A 13,391-nucleotide genomic window follows, 5' to 3' on the forward strand; every position below is an offset into this window, starting at 1 on the left:
TGCTCCATCACGTTATTGGTTCCCAAACCAATTGTAACAAACAATGTTAGAATTTACAAAAAGACATATCCCAGCAGTGATTAAGTATGAACATATTATTCGAAAAGAAGAAATTAAAATTTTGGTACCTATAGAAACTCGTTACAAGCTAGTTAGAAATGAAAAAGCTCATGTGTTTGTGTCGGAAAGCATTATTGGAATGAGAGAATACTCTTATTTCTAGAGGTAAATAATTACAATATCTAGTTATTCTAACTAAAAAGGATTGTTCAAATACTACTAAAAAATCCTTGGTATTAGAATGTGTAAAAGAACATAGTAATGTTCTGAACTAATGGAAATGATGTTCAAAAAGTGGGTACTAACATAATCAAATTGATATGTACCCGTATGATAGCAAAAATATGCTTATATGCAGTAGAGGAGAACTTAAATATATCTCGTAATTTGCATATCATATTAGAAAAATTAATCGGATTAAGAGCCTTAGCCGAATCAAGATACACAAGTGTAGATATAACGTTTTTGTTAACATTTTTTCGTATATCGGCTGTCATATCAATCATAGCTGTAAAATAATGATTAATAATCGTAATCATTATTAATTAGATTATTTTTATTAAATAGGTAAAATTAATGATTAATTAACGATTATTTTCAATTTTTTAATTAATTGTTGATTACGATTAAAAATAATCAGGGATTAATTGGAATTAATGAAAATAATCCAAAAAAAAAATCAAAATTAATCAAAAAATTAGTTGATTATTTTTAAAGATTATTTTTGATTATTTTTCATATATTTATTTTAATTTCCTCCCAAAAAAAGCTCTAAGAAAAATTTAATTATTTTTCCGGCAATCCGCTAAAAATTGCGTATTTTTTAAAACCCATTTCGAAAAGATTGCAGTAATTTTTTTTCTAATATCTTTTACTGGGATCAAAATTTTCAATCCAAATAAACTTGATAAATATATTATTTTCAATAAAACAGTCATATAATCGAATAGTGAGTAACTTGAAAAACAGTTTTTCATTACACGTAATGTAAAAAGATTGAGAATTGTACCAAATATATTGAAATTAATCTAAATTAATCCTTGAAAATAATCAAATTAATTATTTGATTATTTCTGATTATTTTTATTAATTTTAATTAATCCTGATTATTTTTAGATTAATTTTAATCGTAATCAATTAATAATCAGATATTTTATACCAGAAAATTAAATAATCATTACGATTATTTTTGAAAAATAATTTAATTGATTATTAATCGTAATCGAAATTTTACAACTATGATATCAAGTAATATTGAGGTAGTATTATGAGAAAAACGGAAACCATATTGTGATATAGGTAATAAGATCACGAACGTGTGTTAATTATGTGTTCTGCAGTTTTTTTTATTTTCATTATGATAAACAATATATAATATGATAAACAATAGGAGCTAGAGACGGCATTTAATAGCGTTATAGTATCGTTATGACAAGTTGTCTAAACAATTGTTTAGACCAACGGTTTCCAAGTGGCTGTACCAAAATCCGCGAAGAAAAACGAAAAAAACATGAATAAACAATATTCTGCATTTATATACATATGTATGGAAAATTTCGTGTCAAGTGACCCAACTTTTAAATTCGATGTCTTCTGAAATTTGCACCAATGTTAATAATATTGGATAGTAGGCCAGACACAAATTTTCAGTTCTATCGGTAAAGAACTGCCAGAGTAAAAGGGGGTCAAAGTTTGGCATTACAGGGTTTTATTCAAATGAATATAACTTTTTACCTGTTCAAAAGTTGGAATTTTAATAAATCGGAGATTTGTTGCTGATTTTTTGAATTTAATTTTTATTGGTTATTTACAGGAAGAAGCTTGGCCCAACAAATTTATTGTATCACTTTTATAAAGTTAAGAATTACGAGATTTATAATTTTTATTTGCTGTATATGCACTGAAATAAAAGACGGATAAAGATCTGCCTTACAATTAAATAAGGGATACTGCTATATATGAAATTATGAAACATTTCATGACTCAATGACAAGCTTATCGCATCATGTTTAACAAAGAAGTAAATAAGTTAATATTTAAGTGCTCTTAATTAAACATCAGTGGCTGTGGCAAACTTTTCAATCATAGCGTGTTCTCTTGCTCTCTTATAAAAATATAATTGTTATACATTAGACCAGGGGTGCCCAAAAGTTTCTTACGGAAGAGTAAATACCAATACATTTAAAGAAAAACATATTTTTATTTAAGACTTTTTGTTGCAAAAACCAACACATTCATACAAGTAACAAGAAAAAAACATTTCACATACGTACACGGCAAAAAATATGATTTGCATTTTTGGTTAAAATGAAATAATTTTCCCTTTTGTTTTGCAAATATATTTTTTAATGAATAGAAAAAAGTATTTAAAAAGTTTTCAATTATATGGGAGTAGATTGTGAGTTATTGTACAATAATTTTTATGCGAATAATGTAAGTTTGAAATTTAACACTAACACAAATTTTTTCCAAGTGCTTTTTAAAACAATTTTTTTTACGATAAACAAAAACAAAATCTACGTCTCCTCAATGTTTACCAGCAATGAATACGAAAGTGTTGTTGTTTTACTTTTGCTTGTATACTATAAATAACAACAACAACGTATTGCTAGTGCTAAGCGCATATAAGTGTCCAGAAAACACACTGCCTATAACTAAGCGCATTTACAAAAACAAAAGAGTACCAAGCGCATAGGGCTTGGGCACCCTTGCATTAGACCTTAAGATAAAGAGAATTGTAACTTAAACTGACTTCTAACCAAAACCCCGAGGAAAAAGGTGCGTACACCGCTACAAAAAGTAAAGATAATTAACCCCCACTAATCCCCGGTTTATATTATTATATTTGTCAAAAAATTGAACGACCTTACCCCAACAGAAGTCATTCTATCTTTAAAACCATGCAATTGAAAAAATCTCTCAAATATAAATATTCTCAATGTACAAAAATATACTTTGGATTTGATGAAATTTTCAGTGGTTGTCTCGGATTTTTGCTTATATCTCCTTTACTTTGGAAGGATTTTGCTGCTTTTTAATATGAAAATTCTCGAATGCATATCTAACAGAATTATTAAATGTTGTTGAAAAATGTTTTTATAATTCTATTTAGAATTTCTATATGTTAATAGCTAATGAATTAAGCTTTTATTTAAGGTGTAAATCGTTTCTGTATAAAGATTTCTTAAATAGACGGCCTACGGCCGAGAGCATAATTTAATTATTAATATCTCTGAAAGTATAATACTTACAAAAAAGTTATATTTTAATAAAAAGCTCAATATCTTGGCTTTTAAACAATCTAATTTATATACTTACTTATAAGAGATTTTTCCAGATTTTTTTGATAAACCTGAAAAATATCGGGCCAAAAATTACCTATAATGGGTCATTTTTTGTAAGGTTATTTTGTTTTCTATGTCAACATTCAAGGATTCTTCATATATTTGCCTTGGACAAAAAAATGTCATTTTATTCTTTTAAAGGAATTTGAAATCTTCCAATGAGCTTAAATTTTTCATGGTTTTGTGCAGAAATTACAATTACATGTACTTTTTCATAAAGCAATAAAATCGTTTAAAATTTTGTTAATAAAATGCCGCAAAGCCTTTTTACATCAGGAGCACTATAACTCAAAGTACATTGTGACCAAATTTAATTTCATTTTCATTTATTTTCTCATTAAAATTCATTACATTACATTTAGATTTACTTACAAAACTAAAAAATCAATACATTCTATGACATTAATAATAGACCTTAGAATTATTTCATAAAATATATCTATGCTTCGTCGCTCACTCAAACATTATTTCGATCTTGATACACTCCCCAAAAAGGGATTAAAAAAGGGATACATTCAAATCCTACTAACTAAAACTTACATCCAATAACAAAGAACTTACAAACAAAGAAAGATATTTACAAAAGACATATGACAGATAAGAATTATATACAAAAGAAAAGACAATCCTATTGTGCGGTATTATATACCATATCACGAATATCCAGTGTGTGAATTCTCCCATTCAAATCATACTAACTAAAACTTACATCCAATAACAAAGAACTTACAAACAAGAATAATATTTACAAAAGGATAGACAGTTGAAAGATATTTACAAAAGACAAGTGACAGATAAAAATAATATGCCAAAGAATAGACAATCCTATTGTGCGGTATTATATACCATATCACAAATATCCAGTGTGTGGATTCTCCTATGATAAAATAAGAGGTCTGCGCACTCATAATTTGCGAAGAGTCTTACCAAGGTTCCGGATCTCCCCGGTTACTCAGGGTTTCTCCTGGGCAGATCTCCGCTCTCGCAGAGGACAGCTGTTCTCGAACGATTCAACCAGGACACTTGTGAACGTTTCCACTTTGGCATCTCTATCCCCTTTATTCCCGACCTTAAGGATTCTTTAGTAAGGTCTCGAACATTGTCCAATTAGTTTTAGACTTATTCCGAAACTTTATAGGCTTTGGTGGTGGCCTTAGTATTTTGAAACTTATGTACCGATGATCAGAAAAGGAGTGCTCGTCCGAAACTCTCCAATCCTGAATTTAGTTTATAAGCTCTTCTGAACATATAGTTATATCTAATACTTCTTCTGTGATTCTATTGATGAAGGTAGCTAGGAAATTCATGAGGGCTTGTCCCCTGTGATTGGTGTTTGTACTACCCCAAGCTACATGGTGCGAGTTGGCATCACAACCTATTACAATTTTCTTATTTTTCCTTTGTGCCTCTTCGACCAATTTCATCAGATCCGACGTTGGTGAAGTGTCGGAGAATCGAAAGACAGGTAACAGATGCAAGGAATATGTTGCCTCGACCTTGTTTCAGCACCGTTGCATCCGATGTTGATAATCCTGTTGAGAGGAGAAAACATAAGTTTTTTTGACATAAGATACATGATCTCGGGCGAGACCCTGTATCAGCGTAGAAAAGATGGAAATTTACGTGATTAAATATAGAAACCTTGTTGCGAATCGTCCAAGGTTCCCGGATTAAAGCTATATGTATTTTACCTGTGTTAATTTTAGCCATAAGAACGTTGGTAGCTGTCTCGCTCCGATGGATGTTTATTTGGATAACCTCAAAAATTTGGATAACCTCAATCTTCCGTTTAAAAAACAGTATATTTGCAAAAGGAACCTTGTTTTCCAAAATATGGATTAAAATATGGCGTTGTGTTTTCAAAGTACATGTAAATATTTACGAAAATCTGTGAAATCTGTAGGTGTATTTTTATCGTTTAAATTTCATACACTATGAGGCATATTTTTCATTTGTAATCGTTCATTTTTAAATAAAAAATCAATATGATTTTATAACGGACATTTTTGAATATCATACGTGACAGTTTTTTATCCTGATTTTTTTTAGGTAATATAATGTACGGCACCAATGAAACTTCTAGTAATTATATATATTGAATTATAGTAATTATATATATATATATATATATATATTATATATATATATATATATAATATATATATATATATATATATATATAATTATATATATATATATATTATATAATATAATATATATTATATATATATATATATATATAATATATATTATATTATATAATATATATATATATATATAATAATATATATATATTATATAATATATATATATATATTATTATATAATATATATATATATATTATATATATTATATATATATTATATTCCTAAAAGTGAGGAGGAAATCCCTCATTCGCCAGAAGACAGAGCAGCAGTGCTGTCCAAAATTTAGGAAGTGTCGATTAAAAAGACTGCTCTTCCTATGCCTGATAAGGATACCGCAGTGCCATCAATGGTACCCACTGCATCAATAGCCACTTCAGGTTACCCGCAGGAGTCAATTCCAACGAACGGGGATGTGATCACTAGCTCGCTGGAAGACAGTTTAAATGGATCAAATCAAATTTCCAACTTTTCTACGCTGATACAGGGTCTCGACGGAGAACATGTATCTTATGTTACAAGAATTTATGTTTTCTCCTCTCAACAGGATTATCAACATCGGATGCAACGGTACTGAAGCAAGGTCGTGGCAACATATACCTGGCATCGGAGCTGAAGAAACTAGTCGAAGAGGCACAAAGGCAAAATAATAAAATTGTAATAGGTTGTGATGCCAACTCCCACCATGTAGCTTGGGGTAGTACAAACACCAATCGCAGGGGACAAGCCCTTAAGGATTTTCTTAATACTAAAGACTTGATCACATCTAACTTAGGTAATAAAGCTACCTTCGTCAATAGAATCAGAGATGAAGTACTAGATTTAACTATATGTTCAGAAGAGCTTATAAATGAAATTCAGGATTGGAGAGTTTCAGACGAGCACTCCTTTTCTGACCATCCTTACATAAGATTCAAAATACTATGGCCGCCACCAAAGCCTACAAAGATTCTGAATAAGTCTAAAACTAATTGTACAATGTTCGGTTCCTTACTAAAGAACCGTTTATGCCAGAACACTTTTCAATGTCGAAATAAAGAGGACATAGACGCCAAAGTAGAAATGATCACAAGTGTCTTGGTTGAATCGTTCGAGGACAGCTGTCCTCTGCGAGAGCGGAGATCTGACCAGGAGAAACCCTGGGTAACCGGGGAGATCCGGAACCTTGGTAAGACTCTTCGCAAACTATATAACCGGGCACGGCGTAAAAAGACCACAGTATACTGGGATGAGTATCGTAGTAAACTTGGTGAATATAAGAAAATTGTTCGTAAAGCCAAACGAGACTCCTGGAAACTTTTCTGTGAACAGGTAGACAGCGTAAATGACGTATCGAAGATAAAAAATTCCTATCCAAACTCATTTCCAACCAGAAGCTATGGCCGATGATACGGGCAGAAGGCTGGAGGATATGGAGGAGACAATGAAACTGCTAATGGACTCTCATTTACCAACAGGTATATCGAATAACATAGATGAACCGATATTGGAGGAAGGGGAGGCTAACACGGAAATTGTAATTACATCTGATATTGTTAAAGGGGCAATTAAGAGCTTCGCTTCCAATAAACCTGGAGGCCCGGATGGCATTTTCACGGCACTCTTACAAATGGAGGCGGGACTGGTTTCCGTACATCTGTCTCAAATATTCACTTCATGCTTGAAATTCACATATACCCCATTAAATGGCAGAATGCAAGGGTAATATTTATACCTAAACCAAGGAAACCAGCTACTCGACACCTAAGTCTTATAGACCGATAAGTCTTACGTCTTTCCTACTTAAAACTTTGGAACGAATAGTTGATAATATGGTGAAAAGCATTATACCCGACAAAGACCTAAAATTTAAGCAGCATGCTTATGTAAAGGGACGGAAACTTTGAAACGCTGATCCCAGATAGAATGTCTTGGTCAAGCGGAACATTAGTGTAAATACCATTAGGCAATTAGGGTGATATCAGGCGATAGAACTAAATCTAAGACCGTATTGGACTGTAAGAAAGCTTTAACTTAATACTCTACCAGGGGTAAGGTTCACATCATATGGGTACAAGACCACTCGGGAGTAGTCGGTAACGAAAGGGCGAATGTAATAGCTTTAAAGGGAAGTAAGCTCGAGGCAGTTAACTTGACCGATAAGTCAAGTTAACTGCCTCGTTTGACCGATAAGTCAAACGCTAAAACATTCGACGCAACAAAAGCTGAACTAAAAATATGGGTGAGAGAATCCCATAAGTCTGAAGTTAGTATGATGGTACGTATTCTGAGTGGACACATAGGACTACGAGCACATCAATGCAAAATTGGACGTGCGGATTCAGACGAATGTAGAGCATGTGAAGAGGACAGTGAAACACTGGAGCACTTTCTTTGCCACTGCCAGGCATTCGTCGAAGTTAGATCCAAGTATCTTGGAAGTGATGTTATTCCGGAAATAACATTCCTGACTAACACTGATTGGAATATTCTTAGGAATTACGTTCAGGAAACTGAGTTTCTGAACACTGAAAAATATTTTTTTCATGGTAAGGAGCGTACAACAGCTCCGATAGTGGCCTAGGTGTATTTCTTCGGATTTGATGTAGTATACATCCTCCTATCGACCTACCTACCTTATTGCTGCAACAGAGACTATTGGGCCAAAGGAATTGTGTAAATTCTTCAATTAATGCTTAATATAAACGATTATTGTTAATTTCAATGCACTAATTGGAACGGCATTTTGATTACGTCTTAGTAACACTTGCGTAAATGCAATTATGTTATCCGTCTATATAAATAAGTCTGTCTAATTTATTACAAGAATAGGCTCTTTTCAAAATTCGACTCAAAAAAATTTATATATATATATATATGAAAATGTTACTATAAATTGTTATATTAAGCAGTACATTTATCAATTAAGCAAACAATAATCTTTTAAATATAACTTCTAGATTAGAAGGTACTATATAACTTATTGCAACATACTCGCAATGTGGTAAGGTATGATGTATTCGGATACATTTTGTACTTTTATATTTTTATTTAAAAATGAAAATACTCATACAAGAGTATTAAATTCACACAGAACTTACCGTGCAATTCGGCTGACTTTAATTTATGCTTTAATATGGTGGTTCATGTTTAACGGCGATCAAGATGGATACCAAGGTATCTTACATGGTTCTGTTCTGGAGTTTTGAAGTTAGAGGACTGTCATCTCGTCTTATATAACGTGAGTTACATTTACATTTGCATTGACTTTTATTTTCCATTTGACAGCCATTTCCACAGAACTTACAGAACTTACCGTGCAATTGAGCTGACTTTAATTTATGCTTTAATATGATGGCTCCATGTTTAACGGCAATCAAGATGGATACCAAGGTATCGCACATGGCTCTGTTCTGGAGTTTTGAAGTTAGAGGACTGTCATCTCGTCATAGAGTAAATATAACGTGAGTTACATTTACATTTGCTTTGACTTTTATTTTCCATTTGTCCAGCCATTTATCCAATTCGCCAATGTGAGACTGGAGTTTTTTTAAAAACAAAACAAAAAATGTACGCTTAAAAAGCGTAGATTTAATATTCTAGATGCGATATTCTGATCTGCGTGAGATCTAGAATGGCTGTGTCATCGGCAAAGGTAGATATGGTTAAGTATTTTCATTATGCGGTTAACTTGTTCAATAGTTCCGTGCTGTTCGCGGAAGACGAATTGGTGATCTGGGATAATTTTTGCTATTTACGAAAGATGTAATTTTCATTTGGATTACTTTTCAAATAGTTTTGACAAAGAGGGTAATATGCTAATTAATAGTTATTTACAAAGTATAACAAGTAGTCCGACTCTTTGACAGCAGTACCTAACTCTAAGCATGTGTTAGTGAAAAAGTAGCTAACTCTAAATATGTGTTAGTAACAAAAATGTATATGTATTGATGCATTCTAAACATACAGAGTTTCATAAAAAAATTTAAACAAAGTATACAAAGTAGTACGGCTCTCACATATAAGAAATTACTCTCTCACATCTACGAGTACCGTGTGAGTTCGACTCTCATGTGAGAAATTAAAACTTGTCAAAACACTCAAATGTTTAACTTACATTTTTGGCCACTTTTAATGATCGTACGCGAAATTGCAGATATCCACAAAAAACTGCAATTTTTTAAAATAGTTTTAAAGCACTTTTAATTTAGAATTTTGTTTAATTTTCATGAACTGGAAAATTTTTTTGTTAATTTATTGACATTTCATTTTTTGTTGTTGTTGAATTTTATTTTACAGAGTTAAAATTTTGGTATTGAAAATTCGAACAAATTTAAAATTGTAACTTTTTTATAAAACTCTGTGTGTTTAGAATACACTTTTACTCTTTACTAACACATGCTTAGAGTTATACTTTGATTTTAAATTTGTTCGAATTTTCATACCAAAAATTGAAACTCTGTTTGTAAATTAAAATTCAACAACAACAAAAATGAAATGTCAATAATTAGAAAAAAATATTTTTTCTAGTTTAAGAAAATTAAACAAAATTTTGTATGAAAAGTGAAATAAAATTATTTTAAAAAATTATAGATTTTGTTTGCACAACCGTAATTTCACGTAAAATCCTTAAAAGTGGCCAAAAAATTAAGTTAAACATTTGAGTGTTTTGACAAGTTTAAATTTCTCACAATAGAGGCGAATTCACACGACACTCGTAGATGTGAGAGAGCAATTTCCTGTATATGAGAGTCGGACTATCTTCTTCACACTGTATATTAGATTCACTGTGGATATGACTACTGATGTATTTTTATCTTTAAACCAATCAGTCCTGAAATATGAAACTTCAGGGTTGATCGGTGATATAATACAGTGTTCGCAAGATGCCATTTTCATTAACTTTATTCACAATATTGTTAATTTTGAATATTTTTTTAAATAAAACAATACAAATAAGAGAATTTTTTTCAATGTTCGACATCCGAAAAACTGTCACCAAAAAGTACTACCAATAATTTTTATAAATATTGTTTTGCAAAATGTTTTCTTACACTTATATCAATACAATACAATTTGAATTTGTATAGCACGATGTAGCAAAATGTTCAATATATTCACAATATTGTTAATTTTGAATATTTTTTTAAATAAAACAATACAAATAAGTGAAATTTTTTCAATGTTCGACATCCGAAAAACTGTCACCAAAAAGTACTGCCAATATTTTTTATAAATATTGTTTTGCAAAATGTTTTCTTACACCTATATCAATACAATACAATTTGAATTTGTATAGTACGATGTAGCAAAATACTATTTTTTGGCATCAATTGAAGCTTTTTTTATATGTTGTTAAGAAGCACTTTTTTAGTCATGTAGTCATTAGTGATAATTTTTTAAAACCTGATTTTAAAATACTTTAAAAATATGGAAGAACTTTCAAAATCTGAATTATAAATATAATAAAGTCTTAAGTTTTATCTAAAAGAAAAAATTAAAACTAAAGTTAAAAATTATACTCAAAAAATGCCTTAAATTCGAATATATTCGACAAAACCACAGAAAGGGTTAATGCATATTTGTATTTTAACAATATTATAGTACTTTTATTGATATACATATGTATTTATCTAAATTCATATACTTGAATACATTTTTCTTCAATATGATTAAGGTCAATAGATTGATACAATTCTGAAGATCTATGGTAATAGTATCCTTCTACTTTTCCGGTTGATTTGGTAAAGCATATGTAGTAAAAGCCTGCGAATGATGCACCATTAATGTCTCGTATTGTATGATCAGGTACAAGAAAATGCTCTTTCCAGCGCATAAAGACATAGTCGCTCTTGGCCAAAGTGCTATAATCGAAACTATCGGAGTTGAACGTTTCTTGGTATTCTTCAAATGCTTTAAATTTGCTCTAAAAATAATAGATTAAAAATGATTTTAAACATTTTGTTAAGTGTATAATAGTGTATATAATGTATGTACATTAGAGTGCTCCAAGCTTGTAAAACTATGTCATGCAAAAAATTGGGCTGACAGAATAACGTTAACAGGTGTCGCAACGGCTCTGAAGTTTCCAAGAGCATTTACAAGGGAAAAAAATCGTTTTTTTTAGTTTTTGCTCAAATTTGACTATTTAGTAATAAATTTTGAACTTTGTTGTAAAAGAAGCGCAATGTGCACAGAATAGGCATACTTTTTAAGTTATTTCATCAAATTCCCCAGGCCATTAACGTGCAGATGAATTGAAAATGTGACAAAAAAATTTACTTATTTTTGAGATATATTCTAAAAAAACATATTTTTACTTAAAATATATTAATAACTACTCGAATGAATTGAAAATGTGACAAGAAAATATACTTTTATTTGAGATATATTCTAAAATAACATATTTTTACTTAAAATATATTAATAACTACTCGAATAATAGTTTTTGTTAACTCGAACATGTTGTTTCCCGAAATCCGCAGAGTTCAAATCGCAGTTACAGCTAAACTGTAAAAATTATTGATCTAAATTTTTCACTGTTTTATTCACTTATCTGTTGTCCATAAATTCCATGAGATCTTCTAAAAATTTTAATTTAGTTTAACAAAGTTTCAAAAAACTGAAATTAGAGTTTTGAAACGGCCGTTGAAAAATCAAAATAAGTAATTTTTTTTATCACGTTTCGAATTTACGTGCTGTGTGACCCGTTAATGGCCTGGGGAATTTGCAATAACTTTAAAGTTTTCAAGTATTTTTTCTGTTTTATATTTTTCTAAAATGCTTTTTCTATGCACATTGTCATTCCTTCACAATAGTTAAAAATTTATTACTAGATGGCCAAATTTGAGCAAAAACAGAAAAATTGATATTTTCCCCTTGTAAATACACTTGCACATGACATTGTTTAACAAGCCGTAGAACAATTCCAGAGGGGGACGGGCAATTTTTTTTGGAGCACTCTGCATATGTACAGCATTTTGATTTAATTTTTTTTGTATACTTGAAAAAATTTGTGCAAAGGCTTCAAATTGAATTAGAATTATAATTTTTAAATGTTTTGTTTATAAGTTACCCTACAGGATACATAGAGATAATTGTATAAAAGTCACTAGTACCATTACAAGGACAGAAGACACTAGTATAAACAGATTTTAAGTTTTATGGAAAAATAATAGTATTACAAGTATTTGACGATCACCACTTGCAGAAAGCTAAACTTTTTATTTCATGTGTTGAAAAATAATTAATAATAAATAACACAGTGAGACAAAATAAATGAAAATTTAAATATGCGGGAAGTGATACAATTTTTCTGAAAGGTGGATCCGAGTACAACAAGAGTCAATTTTTGAAATTTGCCAAACGTCTCCAAAATCTTGAGATACGGGTAAAAAACCGGGATTTCATAACTTTGAGCACTATAAGTCAGTAACAAAATTGAATCTCAATGGAATTAATATTATGTATATTAAGTAATCTGAAGAAATATGCGTGCATTTTATTGGCAAAGATATTTTTAATTTAATTTTTGCACCGTTTAAGTTTGGAGATATTTATATAAAATATTTCATATGTGAACCGTAGTTTTAATAGATGCATAAGAAAAATATATCTATTCATAAGTAAGACGCAATTTAATTTAAAAAAATCATTAGCTTGACGATGTTATTGATATTTTTCTTAACAAGCAATTTTGTATAACAAAAAAAATAAGTTTTTGAACAATTTAGTATTAAGAAAAAGATCATAATCTAAGGAGTGAGATCGAAAAATTCTTAACACACATTTTTCATTATATTTTTCAACCAAAGTATTATTTGATTTTTTTTTTTTTGATCAAGTTACCTTTGAAAAACATGT

At 30.2% G+C, this 13,391-nt stretch overlaps 1 protein-coding gene across 1 annotated transcript in view; it reads right to left on the reverse strand.

Moving 5' to 3' along the window:
• Positions 1 to 11,077: 11,077 nt before the first annotated feature.
• The window catches only part of LOC111685426 (glucose-induced degradation protein 4 homolog), a gene marked incomplete at its 5' end in the record, with an annotated part of 28,799 nt that continues 26,485 nt past the window's right edge, over positions 11,078 to 13,391 (reverse strand). The window contains one exon of the mRNA XM_046946376.1: positions 11,078 to 11,454. Coding sequence (XP_046802332.1) covers positions 11,158 to 11,454 — 297 coding nt within the window. The remainder of the gene's footprint in view (positions 11,455 to 13,391) is intronic.

Source organism: Lucilia cuprina, chromosome 3 (genome assembly GCF_022045245.1).
Source record: "Lucilia cuprina isolate Lc7/37 chromosome 3, ASM2204524v1, whole genome shotgun sequence".
Taxonomy (NCBI): domain Eukaryota; kingdom Metazoa; phylum Arthropoda; class Insecta; order Diptera; family Calliphoridae; genus Lucilia; species Lucilia cuprina.